The sequence below is a fragment of the Numenius arquata genome, chromosome 1, assembly GCF_964106895.1.
Source record: "Numenius arquata chromosome 1, bNumArq3.hap1.1, whole genome shotgun sequence".
NCBI classification, from domain to species: Eukaryota; Metazoa; Chordata; class Aves; order Charadriiformes; family Scolopacidae; genus Numenius; species Numenius arquata.
The window spans coordinates 69,888,862-69,914,912 of NC_133576.1; the positions used below are offsets into that span (position 1 = coordinate 69,888,862).

General features: G+C 40.1%; 1 protein-coding gene across 1 annotated transcript in view; it reads left to right on the plus strand.

The window, feature by feature from the left end:
* The window catches only part of EIF5B (eukaryotic translation initiation factor 5B), a 39,375-nt gene extending 13,811 nt beyond the window's left edge, over positions 1–25,564 (plus strand). Inside the window, exons 2-24 of the mRNA XM_074145320.1 lie at positions 1,219–1,344; positions 1,437–1,521; positions 1,918–2,566; positions 3,024–3,244; positions 3,424–3,574; positions 5,137–5,232; positions 6,386–6,472; positions 8,127–8,216; positions 10,615–10,910; positions 11,479–11,586; positions 11,733–11,843; positions 12,618–12,685; positions 13,706–13,847; positions 15,362–15,493; positions 16,131–16,313; positions 16,443–16,604; positions 18,949–19,080; positions 20,419–20,550; positions 20,665–20,741; positions 20,863–21,027; positions 21,994–22,132; positions 22,688–22,849; positions 23,724–25,564. Coding sequence (XP_074001421.1) covers positions 1,219–1,344; positions 1,437–1,521; positions 1,918–2,566; positions 3,024–3,244; positions 3,424–3,574; positions 5,137–5,232; positions 6,386–6,472; positions 8,127–8,216; positions 10,615–10,910; positions 11,479–11,586; positions 11,733–11,843; positions 12,618–12,685; positions 13,706–13,847; positions 15,362–15,493; positions 16,131–16,313; positions 16,443–16,604; positions 18,949–19,080; positions 20,419–20,550; positions 20,665–20,741; positions 20,863–21,027; positions 21,994–22,132; positions 22,688–22,849; positions 23,724–23,831 — 3,622 coding nt within the window. The 3' untranslated portion in view covers positions 23,832–25,564. The remainder of the gene's footprint in view (positions 1–1,218; positions 1,345–1,436; positions 1,522–1,917; positions 2,567–3,023; positions 3,245–3,423; positions 3,575–5,136; positions 5,233–6,385; positions 6,473–8,126; positions 8,217–10,614; positions 10,911–11,478; positions 11,587–11,732; positions 11,844–12,617; positions 12,686–13,705; positions 13,848–15,361; positions 15,494–16,130; positions 16,314–16,442; positions 16,605–18,948; positions 19,081–20,418; positions 20,551–20,664; positions 20,742–20,862; positions 21,028–21,993; positions 22,133–22,687; positions 22,850–23,723) is intronic.
* The last annotated feature ends 487 nt before the right edge of the window (positions 25,565–26,051 follow it).

Genomic DNA, 26,051 nt, shown 5'->3' on the forward strand with positions numbered 1-26,051 from the left:
GTGAAATTGTGAAACAAAGACTGGTTTTCTGCCCACGTATCTAAGAGGGAGTTAGATGAGATATTAATAGCATGTTGATTAAATGGTTTTTGAAACTGCAAGCAGTGATAAAAGTAGCATCCTAATGTATGCTACTTTGATAGACCAGTTTTGGATGGAGCACTGAAGTTTAAGTGCGAAGCAGGAAATAAGTAAGTCCCCTTTCTTACAATTGCATTGTGAGCGTAATTAGGTGGAAAAACCTCTGGACACTAGAATCTTTGCTCAATTCTCACGAGTCAAGAAAAAAGTGCATCTGAATTGCAACTATTGATAAAGGACAGGAAAAGAGCCACTTCTGTTTAGTTGCACATGAGAGCTTATTTATAGCAAGAAAAGAAAATGCTTTTGAAAGAGAAACTTGATAGAATGAGATCTAATGAGGAAGGATTAGTGAAACTTCTTTTGGCTTTCTTTAGGCCTGGGAGAGGTAACACCAAGGCAAGTGGTGGAAATGAATGCTTGCCAACTGCAGTGATATTTTTTTATGATCTGCTTTACAGTCTGGCTCGGGGCTGAACTGTGTTCCTCTTTGTGACTTCTTTTGAAAGATAAGAATAAAACTTTTCAGGCTGGTGGCAAAGCATAGGCAACTGTTATCTTAAGTTGGAAGCTGTGAAGAACTTCCACTTATTTGCTAAATAAAAGTACAGTAACTTCTTTAGTTTGCTAAAGGGTTTTTAAAGGAGCAGATAAGTACTTCTTAATAGAATTTATTGGTTACTAAATTGCAAAATTTCTTTTATTTGTGCTTCATTTTTACGTTTTCATTGTGGGAGCTGCTTTTCTGTCAGTGACACCTACTGTTATGTGAAGGCCTAAACCACTTATCTTTCAGAGGAACAAAGTGGAACAGTTTACTTACATTCTTCCAAGAAGTTTTATCAAATCTCACATCTAACTCTTAAAGTCAGTGTTGCGAGAACTGAACAGGTTTTACTGTTCCACCTCCCTTCAAGGCAGACGACACATGTGAAGGTTTTTCCTTTTTGTCCTTCTGGGTGGAATAAGGTAATAGTGCATAGTGGTTTGTTAAATGTGGGTTTTGCCCCAGCATTGCTTATGTTTTGTGATCGATTTTATATTTTGAAGCTTTTGTTTGTTTTATGCAGATGGCTTCTACTTTTGTAAACTCAGTGGTTGAACTCTTGATAACCCTCCTTTCCTTTTGCATTTTAGTGCAAAAGATGATATTGATATTGATGCCCTTGCTGCTGAGATAGAAGGTGCCGGAGCTGCAAAGGAGCAAGAGCCTCAGAAATCCAAAGGCAAAAAGAAAAAAGAGAAGAAGAAACAGGATTTCGAGTAAAGCTTTTTTTTTTTTTAATTCTGTCTTATTTCATTCCATTATACAAAAACTCTGTTACTTAAGTACTGCGACTTCTTTCTTATTTTAGTGAAGATGATATCCTGAAGGAGCTGGAAGAACTGTCGATAGAGGCGCAAGGAGGGAAAGTTGACAGGGAACCTTCTACAGGAAAGGTGAACACTGAGAGGGAGGTGGGCTTTTTTATAGGAAATAGTGGAAATACGAAACACCTCTGTCCCAGTAAAGTTCTAGTGTTGCAGTGCAGTTGAAGATCCTGTATGAAACATGCAGCTAGCTTGTATTTTTAATTATATCTGATCATATTTTCATAGTAAAATCAATTGTGAAAGATTTTACCAGAAGCCATGTCTTCATGCTGGTAATTATTCAAAGCCAATCAGAATAAATTGTAATTGTGAACTGAGGTGTAGTACACTCAGCAGGAATAGTTACTGCTTTCAGACTGTCTTCAATAGGAGAAGCTTTTCTTGACATCTCTCAATGCTACTTGTTAGTTCACAACAGCAAGTAATTTTTCACGGCTAATTATTGAATTGTTTAATTACCAGGTTGAAAATGACAACGAAGAAAGCTTATCAAAACAAGATAAAAAAAGAAAAGGAAAGAGTAAAAAAGCCAATCTGGAAAATGACTATGACAGTGAGGAAGTGGAAGATAAAGATAAAAAATCTAAAAAACCTCAGAAAGCAAAACAAGACATGCTTTCTGGCAGTGATGATGATGATCATGAGACACAGCTTAAGAAAAGCAAAGGGAAAACTCAGAGGTCAAATAAAAAGCACGATCTGTCAGAAGAAGATGAAACTAACATTAAGAAAAGCAAAGAGCGTGCAGTGTCTACAGGTGGTAGTGGTGATGAATCCGATGAGGTCTCCCAATCTAGAAAAGGACAAAAGAAAAACCAAAAACCAAAGTCCACTCCTGCTGCTGAAAGCGGGGATGATGAAGATGACCCTTCATTCAAAGTAAAAACAGTGGCTCAGAAGAAGGCAGAAAAAAAAGAACGTGAAAGGAAAAAGCGTGAGGAAGAAAAAGCCAAACTGAGGAAGCAGAAAGAGAAGGAAGAATTAGAAGGTGGTGGTAAAGAACTAGCAAAGCCAAAGGAAGCTCCAAAAAAAGCCGAAGAGAAGGCTTCTCCTGAAGTCATCGCAACCCCCGGCCCTGGGGAAAAAGGAGAGCCTCCTGCAGGAACAGAGGGTTTGTAACATGGTTTCTAAAACTGTAATTTTAACCTGTAGCTTTTGTAAGAAGGCCAAAGAGTTGGCAGGCAGTGAGGATGATTTGTTGCTTTATTCTGAATTGAGAATACTAGACATTTGGTAGCCTTGTCTGCCTCTTTGTGTTGGCTCACATGTGGCTGTTTTTTCTGGCCTGTAGTTTGTTCAGGTACGTGGGAAAACAAAAGCCAGATGGCAAATTCTCATTACAGTATATGCTTACAGTTTGGTATTGCAAACATACTTTTTCACTTCCCAGATATTCTGTTACTTTAAGACTTCAGGCCCTGACTTTGTAACTGAAGAGACAGTGAAGTGCTTATGTAGTAGCCAGTCAGTGTTCCTTGTTTGGTGTTATTTATCATGCTTGAAACATTAATTGCATTTAGAATTTAGAATTTCTGGGGTCTTTGAATGTATGTCTTTTCTTTCTGTAGCTGATGACAATGAGGGGGACAAAAAGAAAAAAGACAAGAAAAAAAAGAAGGGTGAGAAAGAAGAAAAAGAGAAAGAGAAGAAGAAGGGTCCCAGTAAAGCCACAGTTAAAGCTATGCAAGAAGCATTGGCTAAAATGAAAGAGGAGGAGGAAAGGGCAAAAAGAGAGGAGGAAGAACGGATAAGACGACTGGAGGAACTAGAAGCAAAGCGCAAAGAGGAGGTAACGTGCATCTTGCTCTGTAGACAGAGTAAGGGAGAGGGTAATCTTAACCTGTGTCCTTGCTGGTGCAGTTGATAGATTAGTTCTTAACATGTTTCTCATCAGTAGAATATGCACTTGGCCAGCTTTTGTGTAAAGCATGTTTTAAAATTTCTGCATGTTTTTTAACCTTTTTCTAGGAACGATTAGAGCAAGAGAGGAAAGAAAGAAAGAAACAGAAGGAAAAAGAGAGGAAGGAGCGTTTGAAAAAGGAGGGAAAACTCTTAACAAAAGCTCAACGAGAAGCCAGAGCCAGAGCAGAGGCTACTCTTAAACTACTCCAAGCTCAGGGTAAGCAATAAAGTTTAAAATAATAATAATGAAAAAACTTGTACCCCTTACTGCTCTGTGTTTGTTTTTTTTTTTTATCTGAAGCTAGGAGGGCAAATACTGACTAATTCCATGTAAAGTTGCTCTTTTGTCAAGTAAGACAGTGTATGTGCCCCCCCCCCCCTTTCTTTTTTAAGTAGGTGTAAATGCCTGTATATTTTCATCTTACACTTTAAATGTCCAACTTCTAATAGATTCTACTTGCAGTGTAAAGATGTCAGTTACAAAACTTAGGAAAAATCACTGCTTTCCATTGCTTAGTCCAAATGCCAGGAAAAGCAGACGGGCTGTGCTGCAGGTCTTGTCAGACCAGTGATCTGGATCCTCTTGAGTTAATTCATGTGCTCACTTAAGCAAGTGCATTGTTTTGCCTCAAGTTAGTTAGTCCACGGGAACAGTATATTATCCTCTTGCGTTTGCTTCAGGAAAAGGGTATACAAGAGCTCTTCTGCTTTTCCATCAAATATGATCTCTTTCCATTGCAATGAGGTAAATGTACCCGACGTATTGTAAGCCCATGTCCTGATTTGTTCCTGGTAGCTTGTTTGTGGCTAAGGAAAAAAATAAATTCCTGGGTGCTGAGTATCCTTCTTTTTGTATTTGTACAGAACACTATCTGACACTCTGCCGGTAGGGTAAGACACTTTGCTGTAAGGGTAGGAATCTATATAGCTAGTAAAATGTTTGGAGCTCTTAAACATACGCAAAGGCCATTTTTCTTTAGTCATTTCTGTTGTTGTTAAATCCTTCTGGTTGTGTGCTGCCACAACTGTATTTTTGTCAACGTCTACACTGTATATCACACAGTACCTGAAGGAATTTTGAGTGTTTCAGAAGGTGCAGCTGTAACTAAATTATTAAATTGTCTTTGCACCAAGCTTCTGTTTTTAATTGAATCCCTTCCAACATTACAGTGCTGTCTTTCTGGTGAGGCAGAGATGAAGCTGATGAATTGAACCTGGCATTATTTTAATACCTAAAAACATCTATGTTGTTAAACCAAACAAACAGAAAAGCCCCAACACTGGGCAAAAAGCAAAATACTATCTACTGACCAACGTTAAGCTTTTAAGAAGAGCTGTGCCTCTTAGCTGCTCCAGCTTGTCTGAAACTAAGATAACTGGCGGCAGACTGGTGAGTTTTAGCAGAACAGACTTTAGGTTGACATGCTTGTTAAACTTCAGGTATGTGTGTTCATGAAATCCTATGTAAGGACTTCAAACCTGGAGTCTTAGGATCAGATTGGGGGTTTTTCTTGTGGGTTTGTTTTTTTTTCTCCCCATTAGTAAGCTGGCTTCTTTTTGAGAGCATTCAGAGTATCTGAAGAACTATACTTTGCTCAAGTTTTGCAGCTTTTGAAAATCAGACTTTTTAAAAGGATAAAACATGCATTGAACCTACTTCCCCTCTCTTCCTTCCTTCAGCTTAGGGCAATTCTGGAAATCGGTGTTCTCATTTAAACCAAAGCTTATGGTTAGTAATTAATCACCTGGATTTTCTTTCTATCAATTTTTTTTTTTCAGGTGTTGAAGTGCCATCCAAAGACTCTGTGCCAAAGAAGAGGCCAATATATGAAGACAAAAAGAAAAAGAAGCAGCAGCAGACAGAAAATAAAGAAGGTGTGGTTTGCATATAGGAATGCTTAATATATTAGTCACATTTCCGGAAGTGTTTGTGGAATAAATCAGCTAATCCTAAAGTAATTGCACTTCAGCGTGCCTCTGAGGTTCTTTAGACACCCCTGCCCCCGTATGCAAGTGCTGAAGTGTTAGGATCTTAAAGTTGTTTTGAAGACTGCTCACTTAGTCCTTTGTTTTGCAATCTACTTGTCTGTTAGTGTTTTTTCCCTAACCTGGGTATTTTCATTAGAATTTCTTAATGTCAGAGATGTACAGGATGTAAAGGCCTTTTACGAATGTGAGGTTGAATGCTTTGTGTGCATATGTAGGTTAAATACAAGGTAGTGTAAGTAATAAGGACTTGTAATTAAGTCTAAGTTGATGTCCCAGGATGAAAGGGGGTTGGCCCTAGTTTTTTAAGTTGGAGACAATTTTTTTGTTTTGTTTTTCTTGTGTGTAAAACCAGTTTTCAGGGCATGAGTAGTTCAGAGAGCTTGCATTTTTGAAAACTTAGAATTTATTGTATTAGTTAGACATAGTGTGTGTCAGAATTTTTTTTCTTGTTTGTCTGTGGGCGTATTGCTGTGGCTATTCTCAAGACTATTCCTTAGCTTAAACAAAACAAAATCCCTTTGCATTGTTTTTTTTTTGTTATTTAGCTGGTTGGTTGTTTTTTTTCACATTAGACATGAGTGTTATGTGGCTACTTACCACTTACAGAGTGTGTGTAAAGGATTGAGAACAGTGCTTTTATGAAATGTATCAGATATTTCTTAATATGGAACAGTAGAGCAGGAATGGGTAGTTCATTAGTATTACTTCATTTTCTCTCATCTTTTAAAGAAAGTGAGGAGTTTTTTTTGATGTTCAAAAGCAACGGTAATCCTCTTAGCCAATAAGTGACCTATTACATAAATCTGTTTAACTGCTTAGAAAGCCAAATGTTTTTCAAATAAGCCACGTGCTCTAACTTTTGTTTTAGCTTAGTAAGTGGGAGTTCAGTTAGCTTGGTATTAAATAAACTCAGATTTTGTATGGAAAGTTTTGCTTGGAAAAAAAAAAATTAGAACTTAAATGTGAAGCTGCATGCGTAACTCAGTTGGTTTGCACTTTGGAATAATGTAACAACCAATTTGCTTTCTTGCAATTTCAGAAAGTGTGGAGGTAACTTCCCCAGCTGAAGATACTGTAGAACTGGAAACACCAGTAAAAGAAGAGATTCCTCTTCCAGTAGAGCCAGGTTAGTAGTAATGCTAATAAACTTAAAACACATAATAAGACTGTGTGACAGTACTGCATGGTAGCTATCATACCCTGTTGAATGGGGGCAAAGTGGCCATCCTTTCTTGAGGTAGGTTTGTTTTTTTTATTTTCCTGAGGGAGGAACTGATGGAATTTTATGGAATAAAAAGGTGTGAAGCATCAGAATGAGACTGTAAAGGTCACTTATTCCGAGCGGACTCCAGTGTTCGATTGGCTTAGGCAACTATCTCAAATAAGTACATTCAGTGTCTTGTGATTAGCTCTCTTGACTTTTCATTTGCTTTCTAAAAGGCTGTTTTGTGAGTGGTTAGGTGGGGACAAGGGACAAATATGCTGCTTCTAGCATTGATGCCACAATATTCACAGTGGCAATCAATGTGATTCCAAATGTTTTGCTTTCACAAGTGCTGGATGCAGCAGATGTGGGTTAGCTTGTCAAACTGAGTATTAGCATATCCAGTGATTGTTGCCCTCATTTTTGCCTACACACAGTATTACTTGTTTTGGCAAAATCACATTGTACTGGACTTCTTCCTCAGCATGAACTGTTTCACTCTGTACCCTTATTCTTAAGTCAGACAAATACTTATAAAATTGCCAGATGTTTGAGACCAAAGCTGAATGTGTACTGTAATTGTAGTTTGACTTATCTCTTGAAGGAGCAATTCCATTGCCATAAAAGAGAAGGGCTCACTGGTAGAACATTAGTTGCCAGTTAATATTCTATCAGTCTGGAACTTACACTTCATTTCAAAGAGCTGAAATTTTGTGACACTCCATGTGCTGCAACATATATATTATTTAATGCCTCTTTTGGAGAGGGTTAAGAGTTTGCATTTTTCCATTTGTCTGTCATTAAGAGCTGCAGTCTCTTAATAAATCTGACTGAATTCCTGCTGAAATTAATATATTCAGTGCTTCTGGAATCCACGGTATAATTATGTTAAGTCACCTGGAGCCCTAAAAAAGTTCCTTTTATAGAAGGAATTTGTTTATTCTTTTCTTTCTTCTTTTATAGAAGAATTTGTTATTTCTTTTCTTCTTTTATAGAAGAACTTGTTATTTACCCACTAATTAAAAATAATACTGTAACTTGTTTTCTTCTCTGTCACTTTGTTACACATGGCTAACTGTTAATTGGGCAGCTCCTTTCAAGGAAGGTGGTTGTTGTAGAGGTTTGTGTGGCATGCATTTTGCAGGCACTTGCATGATATGCAGACAGGAACTAGATGAGTAGTTTAGCTGTGTCTTCCAAAAATCGTAGAATCATAGAATGGTTAGAGTTGGAAGGGACCTTAAAGATCATCAAGTCCCAACCCCCCTGCCATGGGCAGGGACACCTCCCAGTAGAGCAGGTTGCTCAAAGCCCCATCCAGCCTGGCCTTGAACACTTCCAGGGAAGGGGGAAGTTTTGCTAGGCAAAGGTGCTAGCACTATAAGATTTTGTGGAGAGAACTGAAGATTTCTTCAGTGTACAGCATTTTCTGTTTAGGGAACACAGAGATAATTTGGTAGAACTATGGTAGCAGTAACCTTATAAGTTGCAGTTGTCAGTATGTCAAAGGAAGGGGCATCTAAAAATGTTGTATGTTGCTGGGCTGCTTCTTTTCCTTTACTGTTGAATTTCTCAGTTTCAGAAGAAAAGGAGGAAGAAGAAGAAACGGAAGACGGGGGTTTGGATGACTGGGAAGCTATGGTTAGTGATGAAGATGGAGAGAAAGGTGGGCATGTAAACACCAAATGGATGCTTTTTCTGATTAAGAGGTTTCTTTGGGCTATGTCTTTTGTTTCTGTACATTGTTGCTTAACTCCAGCTGGCAACTAGGACCACGCAGCTGCTCACTTCCCAGTGCCATCCCCCTGCCCAGTAAGGTAGGGAGAAAAGGAGGGGAAAGGGTAAAACCTCAAACTCATGGGTTGAGAAAATAACAATCATAATAATGGTAAAAGAACGTACAAAATAAAGTAATACAACACAGGTTGCCCTCACCATCTGAGGACTGGTTGCCCAGCCAGTCCCCAGCTGGTATGGAGCAGTGATCCTGGATGCCTGCCCACCCCCAGCCAACCCCCATTTATATACTGAGCATGACATCTATGGCATGGAATATTCCTTTTTGGCCAGCTTATCCTGTCTGCGCTCCCTCTCAGCTTCTATAGGAAGGAAAAAAAGTCCTTGACTAATGTAAATATCAACTAGCAACAACTAAAATAACGTGTTATCAACATTCCTCAACATTCTTCTCATACCAAATCCAAAACACAGCAGCTACTAGAAAAAAAATTAACTCTATCCTAGCTGAAACCTGGACAGTGTAGAAAACAATGTTGTATTTGGATTCTTCCTCTGCCCCATTAGCTAAATTGTGAGGCAAGTGTGATAAGAAACAGGTATAAGATCTTCTTCTCAACGGCAGAGCTTTCAGAACCTGCACAAATACTTCTCAAGAAGACCCTTTAGAAATAGTCACATATGCACTTATCACCTCAAATAAGCCAGTTAGGGTTGTTTTTGTCCATTTTTATGGGAGTAAAAATCCTCTCCTTTTACTATGTGCTTAAACCACCTGTGGGAGTTCAGGGAAACTTTTTACCTGTATACTCTGGTATACTGTATTTCTCTGGTAACCATTACAAAGCCCTAACAGTTTCGCTACACAAATCTGGCGACATCTAGGAGAGTACCTTTGAGACAAGTTCTCAAAGAAGTGGGGGACTAAGATGGTGTGAAGCTTAGTGTATGTGCATTATAGTAAGCTCTAGGTGCTTTCTTTATCTGCTGCTTTGAGAGGCAGATGTGGAAGAAAGGGAGGAATTGCCAGAACATTCAAATAGCTGCACGTATATGCCAAAGCCCATATTCTGTCTGCAGCCAACAGCAGTGTTTCTGGGGAAGCCAGAGCTGCACAAGAATGCAGGGATAACTTCTCAGGTGTTTTCTTCCAGTGGTGGAGCAAGCCTTACTGCTGTGGAAATGGTGGAAGCCTTATTGCTGCAAGTCTTCCTGAATAGGATTTGATTACTGTTCTTAGCGCTTCCGTGATCTGTCTTCATTGTTTCTTAAGATCAAAGACTATTCATCAAGTATTTTTTGACTAGCTCAGCCCTATTCTTCCAGCACATGTCCTTTGAAGTGTAATTCTTTAAGTGCATGCATATATAGCAGTATGGATTCTATTTCAGCACAAGCGTGTTCCTGTGGTGCTAGACTGTTGTACTTGGAGATTTAAGGGCTGTTCACCTTCTCGGAAGTCTTGTTTCAGTCTGTTGCCGCTGTCCTGGGGAGAATGTCACATCCCACTTCTTGCAGCTTACATTTGAAGGACTTGCCAATGTGATCCAGAAAAAGTGCCTTCCTGGGAATTAGATTTAGTGTATTACTAAGCTGAGGGACTTCCAGTGTATCAAGGAAAAGTAACAAATCTCAAAGAGCAGTGAGCCTCCTAGCAGCTCTGTAAGGAAGAGAACGCATGGCTTTAAAAGTGTGTTTATTAGCTTGTCTTATATGATTTCCCAAGTATGATAAATGGGAAGCTTTCAAAGAAAGAATATTACTTTTTGGTAGTTGTTTTTGTTTGTTTACTGAAGAATTCCTCCGAAAAATACTCATCTTCTCTGAACAGTCTACAAAAACCTTAAGGTGTAGAAGAGGTGTTAAGATGTAGAGGATTTTTCCAATTGTTACTTCTGCTTAAATGTATGTTCCTGATCAGTAACACACCGAATCCATATTGTGGTGAATTTGGAGCATTTTGGCTTTCTGTTTAAAGGTATTTGTACATTCATTCCTTTATGAAGCACACACAGCTTTAAAAGAATATCACTTCATCTGAGTATGCACAAATGATGTCAAGCGTGTGCTGATAATATCATTCTTCCCCACACCCCAAACTCACTCTGCTTGTATGGATTCTAAACACAGGTCAGCAGCTCTGCACATGAAACACTTTTTTTTATGTTGAAAGTTGAAAAATGATCTTGACTGGTGCTTCTTGAATGGAACCTGCTCTCGGTCCTCACTCTTCTGTAGTAGTCTCTCTTTGGTTTTTTGTTGCCCCCTCCCCCACAGCTGTGAATTAAATAGAAAATTTTTACTTCAGATTTTGGTTTTTTTGACAGAGAGCAAACCTGTCCACATTGAAGTCAAAGAACAAAATGAAGTGGAGGAGGAAGATGAGGACGAGGAAGAGGATGAGGAAGAGGAAGAAGAAAGTGAAGAATCTGAAGATAGTGAAGGGAGTGAAGATGAGGATGAAAAGACTTCAGATGAGAGAGAGGCAGACTCCCAAGCTATTGGAAAACAATCTATGGAAAAAAAGCCCAGCAAGGAAATTAGCTCTGATTCTGAGTACGACTCTGATGATGACCGCACTAAGGAAGAGCGTGCTTATGACAAAGCTAAACGGAGAATTGAGGTACTAAGATACAGCTCTGTTTGAACAGCTGGACTCTCGTGCTGTATAAGAAACAACTTCATCTTCAGTTCATTCAAAGGCCTTTTAACCATATTTGTCAAAGTGATGGCTGTGTCATGACTAATATCTAGGCAGGCCCAGAAATTGGGTTAATTAAGACCACTTGTTCACAAAGAATGTGCACTTCAGTGTTGTTCCCCTCCACCTCTTCCCCTTCTGTAGAAAGAGGCTATTATCCTTTACAGATAGATATTTCAGAATTTTAAAAGATGTACTTCCAAACTGTTCAACATTTTTTGTGGTTGCTAATGTCCTTCTTCAGAATGCACCATCAACAAACCTACATGTTATTGCATATAATAACTTAGCCTACTAGACTGTAACCAAAATCAAACAAAAACCCCCTTAGCTTTTGTAATATTTTGATTTACCAAAAGAGGGATTACAGACCTTAAATTGCCTTGAAAATTTAAGTCCCACAGTTAACTATGTTTTATGTATTGTAATAAAGAGGTGAGCTGTGGTTTTTGGTATATACTTACCAATTTTTATGTGTCTTCTTCCATAGAAGCGGCGAGCTGAAAACAGCAAAAATACGAACACTGAAAAGCTTAGAGCACCAGTTATCTGTGTCCTGGGGCATGTAGACACAGGCAAGACCAAAATTTTAGATAAGGTAAGATGTGGAATGTGAAGGCGCTGCCTGTACGCCTTGTTTATGCGTGTGGGTTTTTTGGTTGAAAACAGAAAATTAAAAGTGTACTCAAAGAGATGACTTTAGTCTCTTACGTGTAAGTATTTCTGGTCTTTTTTTGTCTTTAGCTCCGCCATACTCATGTACAGGACAGTGAAGCTGGTGGTATCACTCAGCAGATCGGTGCAACTAACGTTCCCCTTGAAGCTATTAACGAGCAAACTAAGATGGTGAAAAACGTAAGTTATAGCACTTCAAAGACTGTTTTTAAAAAAAATAATGAAATGTAAGCTAGTTAAGGCCTTGTGAGATTTCCTGACAAGAGCAGATGTTCTTTTCCCCTCATCGCCAATATTGGCGTTGATTGTTCTTAAATTCCTCCCCTCGTCCCCACCCCAAAGGGGAGGCTGTCTCATTTTTAAGTTTAGTTGATATATTTGGTTTCAGCTAATGTGTTGCCACTTCTTCAGAAAAATAAACTAATACTCAGTTCTAGACAGTACACATATGAACATAAACTGCAAATACATCAATGTTTTGATTGTAAATTGAGACTGTTCTGTGTTTCTTGTTTTGGATGCTATATTCTATTTTGCTTGCAGCAGCAGCTGACTGAAAAACCTTGGTAGTGGTGCCTTTTTTCAAGGTTTTACTAAATTTCTTGAAAATTTGAAGTCAGTGGCGAGGAGGAAATGTTCAAGACAGGGATGATAAATCTCACTAGCTTGAACTACTTTTTCCTTTTTTTTTCCTATTTTTTTCTGCTTTGTCTTACAAATTTTAGCTGAGCTTATGGCCACTTGATACCTAGGGGAATGTGCAGCATCTTTTTTTTTTTTTAATGTATATTGAAATGAGCTTTGACTGATTTGACTTATGGAAGTTGCTGGTGTTTCTTAAAATATTTATCTGGGTTTTTGAAGTGAAGGCGGTCAGTAATGCTGCCAGCTCTTAGGGTTTTTTTATTTTACTTGTGTAATCTTTACAAGATGGCTAATATTTTGGAATGTTAGTTTGACAGAGAGAACATAAAAATTCCAGGCATGCTGATAATCGACACTCCAGGACATGAGTCTTTCAGGTAATGTTTTCTCACAATGCAGTACTTCCCAGAAGTGATGGCTAAGGCTCTGGATATATTTTTAACAAAGTGCTTTTTATATCTGGTTAATTGCTGACCTTTGATTAATTTTCTGTCTTCATGACAATTGAGCCATGAGTATCTGAAAAAGCATGTAAATAACTCTACTCAATAATCAGTGTAAGTGGAAAGATGGAAACAGGAACGTAGCTGGAGAAGAAAAGGTGAGGATTTCAGGTGACCTAAGTACTCTGCTATGAGAAATTAAAACTTGTATTTTAGCCTCTGTTTCATAGTGTCCCAGTCAAGGTAACTTCATGAGTCAGGTGATTCCTAGCAGAGCTCGTATGCAGTCTAGGAACACCAGTGACACACAGGCAAGCCGCTAAATCAACTTTTAAGTATAAAACATGGTATGCACAAAGTGTACTCGCTGAGGGTAGTGCTCTGGTGAAATCCCCAAAGAGAAGGATTAAGACTCTGATGTGACATTCTTAAACATAAACCTCTGCAAGCACTGAAATGCCAGGTCTTGGGATACTTGTTGATGTTCTGATCAGTTCCTTGGCATCATACCACTTACAGCTCTTCATCTTCTAGCCAGGTTTTTTTTGGCACCAAAGATGTCCAATGATCTCATTATACGATACTACATAAACACTAAAACATCTTGTTCAGGTTTTGCACTCCTATATTTCACTGTAACTTTCTCAGTTCTCACTCGGAAAAAAAATCAGAACGTATTCTTAACTTTTAAAAATATATAATAGTGGGAAAACCCTTGGGATAGTAGTAGTTTCTTGGTTTTGCTTACACATACTCTAATATATTCTGTTAAATGGAATTTACATAGTGTGATTCGCATATTTTTTGCTATAGTTTATATTTGAGGGAAAAATAACAACTTGATCGGTTTTAGCTTTTTGTTGGTCAAATGTTGTTTGACATGGTATTTAGTGTTTTCATTAAAGTTCTGTTGCTACATGACTGATTTTTATTTTTTCCTCTTTAATGCCACAGCAATCTAAGAAATAGAGGAAGCTCACTTTGTGATATTGCTATACTCGTAGTTGACATCATGCATGGTTTGGAGCCACAGACAATTGAATCAATAAATCTGTTGAAATCTAAGAAATGCCCCTTTATAGTAGCCCTCAACAAGGTAAGACAGCTTTTCACTCTAATAGTGTGCTTTTCTGCTCTGATAGTGTATTTGACATCTGCCAATTTTCTCTTTTCTTCCATGAACTTGAATTGTTTGTGTAAAATCTGAAGCAGTGGCTCTTAGATCCTCTATGTTGCAGATTTCGTGTCCTTGATACCCCCATGGCTTTACAGGAGTTTTGCAGAACAATCTGTCGTTCTTCTTGGAGTCCTTACTGATAATTTTCTTTACCTTATGCTGCTTTCATATCTGGTTCATACTTCTGGAATTTGCACTTTGGCTGTGGGTCAGTCTTGCACCTACTGACGTGAATTTGTGTGCATTTTCTGATAAAATGGAAAGACAAGCTTCATGTTGAAAAGTCCTACTTTATTTTAGCTACTGATGCTTGTTAGTTGGACTTGAAGACAAGCTGGCTTTTAAGCTCATGGAACAGTAATATGTTGATCACTGGTGGGAGGTATTTCAGGCTCTGCAATATTAAATGGTAAAGCCAGTTATTTTCAGCCTTGTTTTTAGAAATCCTGTACGTGAGAAATTACACTGGCTGTTTGTGATGACTTATGTTTGTTCATTACTTCTGTGAATTATAATAAGGAATTTACTTGTGTCCAATGACTTTGGATACTATCTGACATGCTGACAGAGAACTTACAGAAGGGTACTCGTGTGAAATTCATCAGTGTAGAAATTCCTGTATGCTTTAAAAAATGAAAAGAGCATTAAGATTTAAGGTGGTTGGAACTGAGGAGGCCATTATCTCATTGCTGAAAACAACTGTTCTTAAAAAAGGCTACTGGATAGAGAGGTGGTAAGGCCTACAGTGGGCCTGAGATTAAATAGCCAAAAGTTCTCGCATTCCAGGTTATAGCTCTATCATTTCACAAGGTTATAATCCATTTTCTAAAGATGTAGTTTTGACTTGTACAGCAAATGTAATAGTTTCTTGGACTAAGTCCGCCTGGCTTTGAAAACTTGCTTGGGGAACTATTTCTGGAGTCTGCAGTTGTCTTTTGAACAACTTCCCTGCGATCCCTTCTCTGTAGCAACATGGGAAAAGGTCCAAATTCACCAATTTTAGAAGCAGATTTTAGAAGTTCTTTGTAAAACTGGTACGGTCTCTCTTCAGAAAAGAACCCACAACCCTTCATTTGTTTTTTGGGGTTTTTTTTGGTATGTGAAGCTATGTGTGGGTCTCTTCTGAATGTTTTACTTTAAGCTTGATTTAATTAATGTATATAAACTTTTCCCATATGAACCTAGGTTATTATAGCTTGCATTTTCTAAACCTGAAGTAGTATTGCTATCATGAAATACTGTCCAACAGTGGGTAAATACATAAACAGATAAATATAGCAGCTACAGCAAATAAAAAGATTTAATTTGATTACTGGAGCAAATAAATGGCTACCTATGTTGGCTGATAAAGTATTCCCCTCGGATGATGTGGCATAAGCATAAAGATGCCCTTTATTAAGCTGCATAAGATGACATACTACTGTATTTTCAAGATTGATAGGTTATATGACTGGAAAAAAAGTCCAGATACAGATGTAGCTGTCACCTTAAAGAAGCAGAAAAAGAATACAAAAGATGAATTTGAAGAACGTGCAAAAGCTATCATAGTGGAATTTGCAAAACAGGTAGGCTGGAATATTCAGGGTTCTTTGGTTAACAAAAGTGATAGTAAAGATGGTGGGTGGTATGGTTTGGGGGGGTATGGTGGGTGGGTGTTTTTCTTTCCACAAAACAACTTGAAATATCAAGAAAATTGCCTCATCTCTTCTGACACATTGATGTTTACCTCTCATAAACCGAACTTCGTTAAACTAATCTCTTTTAGCCGCTCTATCCTTAGAGCGCTAGTTTGGAGAAAAGTAGCAGCTAATTGCTGTGTGTGGTCAATGGAGTGGTCAATAGCAGATTAAGTTTTCTGTCCCTATTCTTTCTCTCTTTGGGAACCGCCTGAGAGAATCCCATCTGTCTCTTGTTCCCTTGGATGCTGGCAGGGCATGAATCGCGTCAGTTCTGGGAACTTCTGTTGGCGCCATAGAATGCTGTCTAGAAGCTAGATGTGGTAATTAGCTTTGTAGCGTTGTTCCATGCTGCTTCCAAGAGGGGGTTGAGTCTTCGTGTTCCATAGCTTAATGTCAGTAACAATGTCTTTTTTAAAAAACTGGGATTTTAAAAATGCGATAGTAATCGATTGAGGTTGAATGTTATTGTTAATACTGATGCATATATATGTTTTCCCCTGTATAACTATTGATCTGATTCTAGGGCTTGAACGCTGCCTTGTTTTATGAGAATAAGGATCCCCGCACTTTTGTTTCTCTTGTACCTACCTCTGCTCACACAGGGGATGGCATGGGAAGTCTGATAGCTCTTCTTGTTGAGCTAACGCAAACTATGCTGACCAAGAGACTGGCTGAGTGTCAGGAGCTGAGAGCTCAAGTCATGGAGGTAATTCAGCAGCTGTTCTTTGAAATTCATCTAGAAATTTCTCCCCTCCTTGTCCCCTTCCTTCTAGTAAAAAAGGTGTGTTTGAAGTACTTAAATAAGAAGTAACTTTTTTTCCCCCCTTTCATCCAGGTTAAAGCACTGCCAGGCATGGGCACTACCATAGATGTTATTTTGATTAATGGACGCCTAAAAGAAGGAGACACGATTATTGTTCCTGGGGTAGAAGGTCCTATAGTAACTCAGATTAGAGGTCTTCTGCTACCTCCTCCTATGAAGGAGCTACGAGTTAAGGTAAGGAAACTGGCTAGTGTATTAACACTTAGAGAAGATTTAGAAATAGAGAAAAAAAATTAAAGTTTTTATACAAGTGAGAATGTAGTAGAGTGCAGTTACATTAGCAGTATCTGAGGATGACTTAAAGGAGAAAATGGTGCACATCTAGTGTTCTCGTGAATGTACTTGTATATACCTATTGGTGTGTCTGTTCTAACAGCAGCAAAGAAAAAGATGAAGGAGTCGCCTTGCAGGGTGAGATGAGCATGCTTTAATGAGGGATTCAAACCTGTGGCTGTGTGTGAGAGGGAGAGACCCATCTTCGACGTAAATTGGAGTGTACTTGTACAGTGACTTCTGAGTTAAAGTATATGTTATTAGTGAAAGTGGGCTTTTTTTAATAACAAAAATCTTACACACTTACAAAATCACTTGTTTGCTTTTGTCAAATCTCAAGAGTAGTTGGTGAGTGATCATGACAACCGGGACCTGTATAAAATCTGCAGCCTTTTGTCATTTTCAAGAGTTGTTGGAGGTTTTGCTGCCTTACTCTTGATAGATTAGGGAGAGACACTGATTTTGAGATCCTGCCTCTGTTGCTTTCCATGAAAGGAAGGAGAGCCACAGAAATGAAAGGCTATAAATACATTAATACATACATTAATATTAATGCATATGTTTCAAAGGTGATGAAAAGAGCTGCTCTGATTTTCCTGTTTAAAAGGGAAGAAGTAAGTGTCTGCACATCTTTGCTTAAGGCAAAGAAAACCATACTAGGTAAATATAACAGGACAGGCTTTAAATGTTTGGTTTAGTGTGGGGGTCCTAATCTAAGGCCATAACAGCTGTGGTGTGCTTCAATTCATTGGAGAACTGTCCCCCTGCAGGTCGCTGTAGTCCTTAGTGTTTAGTTCCTTCCTGCAAACTTAGAAACCATGAGATCTTGTAAATTAGTACCAATAATTGCTGGGCCTGGGTTGACGTTAGCGTTTTCCCTCTGTCTTGGTTGATTCTCTGTTGTGAGACCATTGTGGCCTCAGAGGTGCTGAAGGATGCAGCACTGATGCTGATGTGGAGTCTGAGGAAGGGCTTCCTGGCCTGCTTTAAATAGGAAGACAAGAACCACTCTTTGGCTTTGTGTGTATGGCAGTCTCATCAGCTGTGGGGTAGGACAGTTGTCTTGGAGAATCCGAGTCAGACTTCCCACTCTGGAGTGTGGCTTTACAGTCAGAACTTGGTAATGGCTTAGAAAAGAAAAATTGACGTTTGTGTTTAGGTTATGTTCTCTGCTTTGTTGGAAGCTGTTGAATATATTCTGGTACCATGAGGAATGAATTGAAAGCATTTCTCTCTGTTTGCTTCCCTTTATTCAAAGCAGAAGATAAACTGGTGTGTGACACTCTTATGAGACTGAAGGGTGTTTTTTTTTGTGGGACTCAGTAGCAACAGAACAAATCACAGGTTCCTCTCAACAAGATCTTCAGATGAGTTTCTGCACTTTGGTGGGAGATGGGGTATAGGCATCAGCACCACAATGGACACTGGGTTTGGGAATCTTTAGCTGAGGAAGTGGATCTAGGGGAGCCATTTGGGGTTTTTTTTGAAGCAGGCAACAAGGATACATTTCGATTCAGCCTGTCTGTGGGGAATTGTCACCCTTGAAGTAAGACCCAGATTTTGGTGTGGAGGGTTAAAGAATTGAGGCTTGCAGGAAAAAAGTGCTTGCTGAGGAACAAAGCTGCCTTGCGGTTTCAAGAAAAGGCTGAGACATCTCCTAAACAAATCAAAATCTCTCCGACATTGATTTAAAGGTCTTCAGAAATAACTGCTTCTGTGATGCCTTAAAGCTGTGCCCCGAGTGGGGGGAGATCTTTGAGGTTCCCCTGGGTGGGGAGGAGCACCTGGGAAATCAAGCATGGAATTGTGTACAGGAGAAGGCTGGATGGGAGGTCTTCAGTGGGAGAATGAGACAGCTCTTCCTTCACAGAGCCTTGGGCTGTATCAACTGAGCTTTAGTGCTTCAGTTGAGCTGTCGGCGTCTTCCCCTTACTTCTCTATGGGCCTGAATTTGTGGGGTTTTTTTAGTGAGCAGCTGCCTATCACTGCTTGCTCTTTTTCTTTTTGGCCTCCTCTGTTTTTAGATGATTCCCTCTACCCTGTCGCCCTCAGGGGTGGGTGGGGTGGGTATCTGAAGGGAGAGAAGCAGACTGAAACGTGCAAATGCAAAGTAGAGAAAATCACTGATGAAAGATGGGAGCTGCTGGATTTCACTGTCCCACTCTGCTGGCTGATGGCAAGTTCTTTAGCTGCTCCGCTGTAGCGTCTCCGTGAACTCTTTGCTATTGTGTCTTCTCCTTTTCAGAACCAGTATGAAAAGCACAAAGAGGTCGTCGCTGCTCAAGGTGTGAAGATTCTTGGGAAAGATTTGGAAAAAACACTGGCCGGTTTGCCGCTGCTTGTAGCTCATAAAGAGGATGAAGTCCCAGTCCTCAAGGTGAGATGGCTAACGCTGAAATAAGACACACAAACTGAGGGCAACCGAGTTCTGTGGTGATGAAGCTCATTCAGATGTTGAGAGCTCAGTGTGCGAGTAACTTGCTCTTTTTGGTTGCGTTTTAAAAACACATACATGTCATATAATGTATGTAACGATGTTACAGTAACATGCTGTAGCCATGTGATGAAGCATTACTGTGGTGATGTTTTCAGTATCTTGACCCTTAGCTTTTCCCTGATATTTTGCTGGGGTATCCCTGCTGATAGGATAAGGTTTGAAAACAATTAGCATAGCATAGTTTGACTACATGTCAATTACTGATTTGGTACTTGCAGTAATTTATGCATATGTTTTGATTAAATTATATTAGGCAAATACCTGCTAGTGGAGTTCCTTAAACTATCATAATTGCAAAGCTGATTCAAGACTCATGTAGTAAATTTCTATTGTGACTTAAACTTTAAAAACGGCAAAGGAAAGAACGCAGCTATCTTAAAACCAAAATTGAGATGAGATGTTCCTGTTCTCCAACAGATCAGGAAGTGAGTTTAAAAAGGAAACTCACATGTTGATAGTTTATTTATAACCATAGTTTTACTTTAGCCTTCTGTCTACTTATCTTTGCCTCTAAAAGGAGGTTAATCTTTTAGGTCCTCCAAACACAGACCTTTTTTTCTGGGTACATATGAGTATGTATGTAAAGTGTATGAGCAGGAGATGTGTGAGGGCTTAAAGTAAATGGCAGCACCCATTCATCTGGCAAAGACTGAGTGGTTTAAAAGGCATGGCCTCTTAAAAATGGGTTGTTGTTTTAACTTCTCCGAAACTTCTCTCTTGTATCCTCTGTTTTGTACCTAGGCCTAAAGAGTGTTCAGAGTCCTTTCCAGCTCACGGTTTTAAGGGCGTCTGCTTTTATTGCTGATGCTCAGTTAGGCAGCCAAAGCTATTGCCACAGGCTGTGGGGTGTGTGTTCCGCTAAGCCAGTCCCACCAGTAGAAACTTAGAGCATTGGGGAGGGCAATGTGCATTCTGCAGCGAAATGTTACTAACTCCCAAGATGGGCATCTGCTTTCTGTTATACGATGGCCGCCTTGCAAAATCCCTGCGTCTAGTTCAGTTCAGAGTTTTCCAATGCCAGATGCAAGCAGCAGCGTACCACGGGGCTGCGTGTGACCTGTACTGCAAGTCTGTGAGTTGGTACCTACCAGTATGGCTGTCACGTGCTTTCAGCAGCTTACGGACAGAAAAACTTTGTACCCTGAGGCATAAGTAACAATAGAACTAAAACTTGCTTTTTTCTCTCCTTTTTTTCTTTTTTTTTTTTTCCTCCTAAAGGATGAACTAATACACGAACTGAAGCAAACACTGAATGCAATCAAGTTAGAAGAGAAAGGTGTTTATGTCCAGGCTTCTACTTTAGGCTCTTTAGAAGCATTACTTGAATTTCTTAAAACATCAGAAGTGCCAGTAAGTACTTCTGGGCTGTATCTGATGCTGTTGTTTCTACAGTTTAGTGCGTAACTGTTTCCTTTCGGCTGAGAAAGATTAGTGACTGATTTGTGTGGCTTTCCTCTTCAACAGTATTCAGGAATTAATATAGGTCCTGTCCATAAAAAAGACGTTATGAAGGCATCGGTGATGTTGGAGCATGACCCGCAGTAAGTAACTTCTTTGCTTTAGGATGTTGATAAATGGCTGGGGGTGTTTCAGGGATGCCCCCTCCTTAGCTCGGGTTCTGTGGTCCGTCTAGTAAACTGTTTGACTTATTTTTACTTCCAGATACGCAGTCATTCTAGCGTTCGATGTGAGGATTGAACGCGATGCACAGGAAATGGCTGATAGTTTAGGAGTTCGAATTTTTAGTGCTGAAATAATTTATCACTTATTTGATGCCTTCACAAAGTATAGACAAGACTACAAAAAGCAGAAACAAGAGGAATTCAAGTAAGTAAGAGCAATCCCATTTTGGATGTTTCCCGAATAACAGTCTCTCTTAATTGTCTTACTGTAAATGAAATTGCATTTAACTTTCTTGTTTCCATATTATTATTTAGCATGTAGTTCTGATGGGAAGGAAAGAAGGAAAGGAGGAAGAGGATAGGACAATAACTCCAGTTTAAATTGTTTACACCTGGGACTAGGCTCACCAGGGTGACAGCTGTGAAACAGTTGTAAGATTTAGCTAAAACTATCACATAATACAGAGTGTTCTTACTATGGTTGGCTTTGTGTACTTGGCTTCTGTTCCTAGTCTGCGACAGATGGGTTAGGCTTGCAGAGTTAAGAAAACGAAAGGGATTCGGATTCTGTTGTTTCATATTTATGCAATTCCAACGTATAGAGCTTAATTCTGATGGCAGTAATGTGAATATGCAATCATTTAAGAATTTATAGGGACCCAAAATTAATTTTTGGAACCTTGTGACCTTGTGTCATTGGCTGATCCTCAATGAAGTAAGGACAGACAAAATAAAAGAAAATGTATTTTATTTCATATTGATCCCAATTTGCCTTTGTATGCCTCAGCATTTGAACATATTTTTCACTTTACAAAGATCTTGAATTTTTGGAGTCCCTGTGATGGGTTGAGGCAATAATATTTCTATTCCTATGTTCTTCTGAGACTGTAATTATACTGTGAAATTACTATTCCTTTGGTCTTAGCTGACTGCCCAAGCCAGTCAAAATACAATCCATGCTGGCCATGCTTGACTATTGTTCCCTGTAGTTCTTGAAGATCAAGTATTGACTAGAAGTAGCAAGACTGGAAAAGAGTTTTTTCCTGCTTGATTTTTCCCCAAGTGACACTCCCGGAATAAACACCCAAGAAGTGTGGGAGAAGGTAGAACTGTTAACGTGTACACTGTTCCAACACCTATTTCAAAATGCCTTTTTTTTGTCATCTTCCAGGCATATAGCAGTATTTCCTTGCAAGATGAAAATACTGCCTCAGTTCATTTTCAACTCTCGTGACCCAATAGTGATGGGTGTAGTGGTGGAGGCCGGCCAGGTGAAGCAGGGGACGCCCATGTGTGTACCCAGCAAAAACGTAAGTAAGCGTCTCTTCTCAGGGGGGCGTTTGATCTGCCTTGGTAGTTCCTGGGACGATGCAGCAGGAAACGCTTGCACGCCTTCCCCCGGTGCACAGTTTTGGTAGGAAACAGGACTCAGACTTGTAGATGGAGTCTCTTTCCTGGTGATCAGCCATGGGGCTGTTCTCTGCTGGAGCAGGGCTGAGTCCCGTAGGAGGCCACAGCCTCCAGCCTGCCCCAGCACCCTGCCAGTCAACCAACCTCCCTCCCTCTCCCGCTGCAATTTCTGGACTGTGATAAGAAGTAATGAGCAAAATTGTCATTCCTGGTAGCTAATGAGGGGGGGAAGTCAACTCCTGACGTCCGATATCCCAGATGAACTATATGGATGGCTTGATGTGGCTGCCCTCTTCAGTACCACGTGCTTACAGTGCAGTGTCTTCTGAGGTGGCTGCTCCGATAGCTCAGTACTTCGTTACCAGCAAGTCTGTAGATACAAACAGGAATTCAGAGAAGAGCGCGTTTGCAGAGGTGCTGTGGATGTGTGTTACAGCTTCTTCATTGTATTACAGTTTGTTGAAATTGGAATAGTTACAAGTATTGAAGTAAACCATAAGCCAGTGGAGGTTGCAAAAAAAGGCCAAGAAGTATGTGTTAAAATAGAACCTATTCCTGGTGAATCACCAAAAATGTACGGGCGACATTTTGAAGCAACCGATATCCTCGTCAGCAAGGTAAGAGCAGTCTGCCTTTTTGGAGGGGGCTTATGACGCAGCAGCAGCTTGCGTGACGGGGAAATGTTGCATGAAGCCTGAGAAACATACACTAGGAACCTTCCGTCAGAGACTGGCAGACACTGGACAAGGTTCACGTGTGGCGTAGTTCAGCCGAGTTTCCCTGTCGCCTTGTTTTGAGGTTTGTAGTGGTTGCCCCTCAAGAGGACCGAAGGAATGATGTACCGCAGCTAAAAATACCTTGCGGCTGATTGCACCCGAGAGGGTAAAATGCTAAATGAGCTATTTGCATATGGGTGTATGTAGCTGGTGCTCAGAGCAGCTCAGCAGTCCCCTGCGGCATTACAGCGTCATTGTGTTTGCCTAGTTTTGAAATTGGGCAATAATAGCAATACTTCAGTTGCTCCAGTTCTGGAACGCTGGGCTTGGATGAGGAGATGAGCCCTTGCTCAGTTTTCTGCTGTCAGAAGCAAAGCCACAGCTCTCCACGTTTCCAGCTGCTTTAGTTACCATGTTGGGAGATGTCCCCTGCTGTTCACATGCTCTGGGGGCTTGTCCCCATGAACAGGGGGCAAGTAGCCACAGGGGCTTTCCAGGTGGAGCTGCCGGGCCTGGGAGGTAGTGCTGGTCCTGTGGGCCCTGGGAGAAGCGGGAGGTCCTCTCCAGTTCAGGCTCTTATCTCGCTGTGAGATGGTCTGTTCTTCTGCAGTCTCTGAAGACCAGGTAAGGGACACGAGGAGAAAGGAAGGGAAAGGGATGGGATGGGTCATGCAGCAGATCAAAAGCAAAACTGGGATTAGGAGGAGCCTCCCCGCTGTGCAAACTGGTGCCCTTTCTTCAGCCGTTATTAATACGTGTTTGTCTTGTGTTACAGATCAGCCGTCAGTCCATCGATGCTCTGAAGGACTGGTTCAGGGATGAAATGCAGAAGTCTGACTGGCAGCTTATAGTAGAGCTGAAGAAAGTGTTTGAAATCATCTAGATAACTTTTTACAGCAATGGGGAGGCAGGAATAAACGCACTCTTCCTGTTCTAATAGTTACCAACAAAGTCCTATATTGAAGACAGTGTTGGATATATGTTTGGGAGGAAAATATGTGGATAAAATGTTTTCCATGAGAAACCAAGAAATTTACACTGGTTTGACAGTGGTCAATTTACACGTTCCCATGGTTCCAATGTGCCTGTTCACCTCTCCTACTGCCCTTCCTAATACTGGCTGCTGTTTTAAAGTTTGCCCTTCCTTCTCTTACACCTTCCTTCCACCCTCTTTCCCTCCCTCTCTCCAAAAGAAAATAAAATAAATTGAATTTTTATTACAGAACTAAAGCTCTTTCACTTTTATACTGATGAGATCAGTACTGCAGTATTTGATTAACCAAGCTTCTGCAGACTTTGTGATTCTTGGGACATTTTTGATGTAAGAAGTACTTCTTTATTTATGCATACCTCTTCCCTTGACTCTTTTCCAACATTATTCTGCTTTGTGCCTATAGAAATTTTTTTAAATAGAAAATTAGGCAATTGGATATTTCTGTATTTGCTTTGTGTGAAAAAAATGATGTAAAGCATAGTTGGCCGCCTTTTACTGCTTGTACAGTTCATGAAAGTCGACCTGTAATCATTATAACGCAGAGCCACAAATAAAGGAGATGGACATAGAAGCCCATGTGTTTTACAGTTTGCTTCAATAATCAAAGTTTCACTTCATGGGCTCCGACAGGCGTGGAAATGCCGGGCGGAGGTTTGCCTCTCGGGGCTTGGCAAAGTAACAGAGGCGTGTTCCAGCAAAGGTTTCTCCTCTGGCTTCATGTCCCCTTGCGGAGCACGTGCTGTGTGTGGTGGTGATCTTGGTGGCTCGTGTCTCTTACCATGTTCCCAAAGCAGCTGAGTTGTAGGCCAGGTGTTTAGCAAGTCCTGATTCCCAGAGGGGCTCTGCTGGGAGGAGGTTTGAGCAGCAGCTGGAGAAGGAGATAACACCTCTGAGTCCTGGTAAGCACCTGAATAAATGGTTGTCTGCAAGCAAGGGGTGACTTTGGACACTGTATCAGAGCTGTCGAGTCATCTGACACCGTGGGACCGAACCAGTTGAAAAGGCATTTGGTTGATGTTGTTGGTGATGACCAGGAGTCAGTCTGTAATCCCAGCGTTCTCCTACCTTTCCTTCCCCTGACACTCCCTGCTTAGGATGACAGCGTGACACATCCCTCACCAGGTAGTCTCCTGGTAACTTGCAGCTCATGTTGAGAGGAGCTCAACAACCACTTTTGAAAAGCACAAGCTGAAACAAAATCGGTAATGATCTTTCATATAGCTGAGGTTTTTAGCATGTAGAATATTTACAAGAATTTACCTTGCAATAAGCAGTTTGATCAGATTTCTTCTGTCACTTACCTTTTTTTGTTGGAAAAATCTTGAATTTTATAATCTAGATTGTGTGGACTCCATTACAAAGGATTATCTAACGACTTCCTTTGGCAATGGAATTTGAACTTACCGGAATTTTTTTGGTTTGTTAGACTTTAAACTTGCCATCGAAAAGGACCTTTTCAGTACGGGTGGTGTGTGGTGCAAATTCCCATCGCTGGGCATGTCAGTGGTTTAGAATAGAACGGTCACAGTGAGGACACTGCATTTAACTGTTACAACTTTATTTTGCAAACTATGCAATCGTGAAAACTACACTAATAAAAGAAGTTCTTAACTTAAGAACCCAGATGTCGAACACTGTGGTTGTGATGTATTCTTGGTTGTTTCCTCGAATGGAGAAGGGTGTTCTTCCCACAGGTAAAAAGTCTGGGAAAACGTGATGCTATTTTTGGGGGATTGCTGTTGTGGAACGTAAAAAATACCTTCCCTGAAAGGCTTTAAGGAAGCAGATACCTGTTGAATGTAACACTTAAAGGCTTGAAGCAGGGATCCCTAAGGGAGGATGAAAATACAATTACAAATAGCCTCACTCAAAGCATTACTTAACTGAGTGTCCTTTTAAAAAAAATAATAAAATCCTAGTTTCAAGTTATGTCTTGGGCAGCACTCACAAAACCAGAGCTGGTAAAATGTTTGAATTTCAGAAAATATCTTCCTCTATTTGAACAGTGAGCATGCCCTTTTTCTTAAATGGGGAAAAAAAGAAAAAGGCAGCTTCAAAACCAGCAGCTAAAGGGGCCCCGAGAGACTCAAACTAGAAACTAGTGGAAAC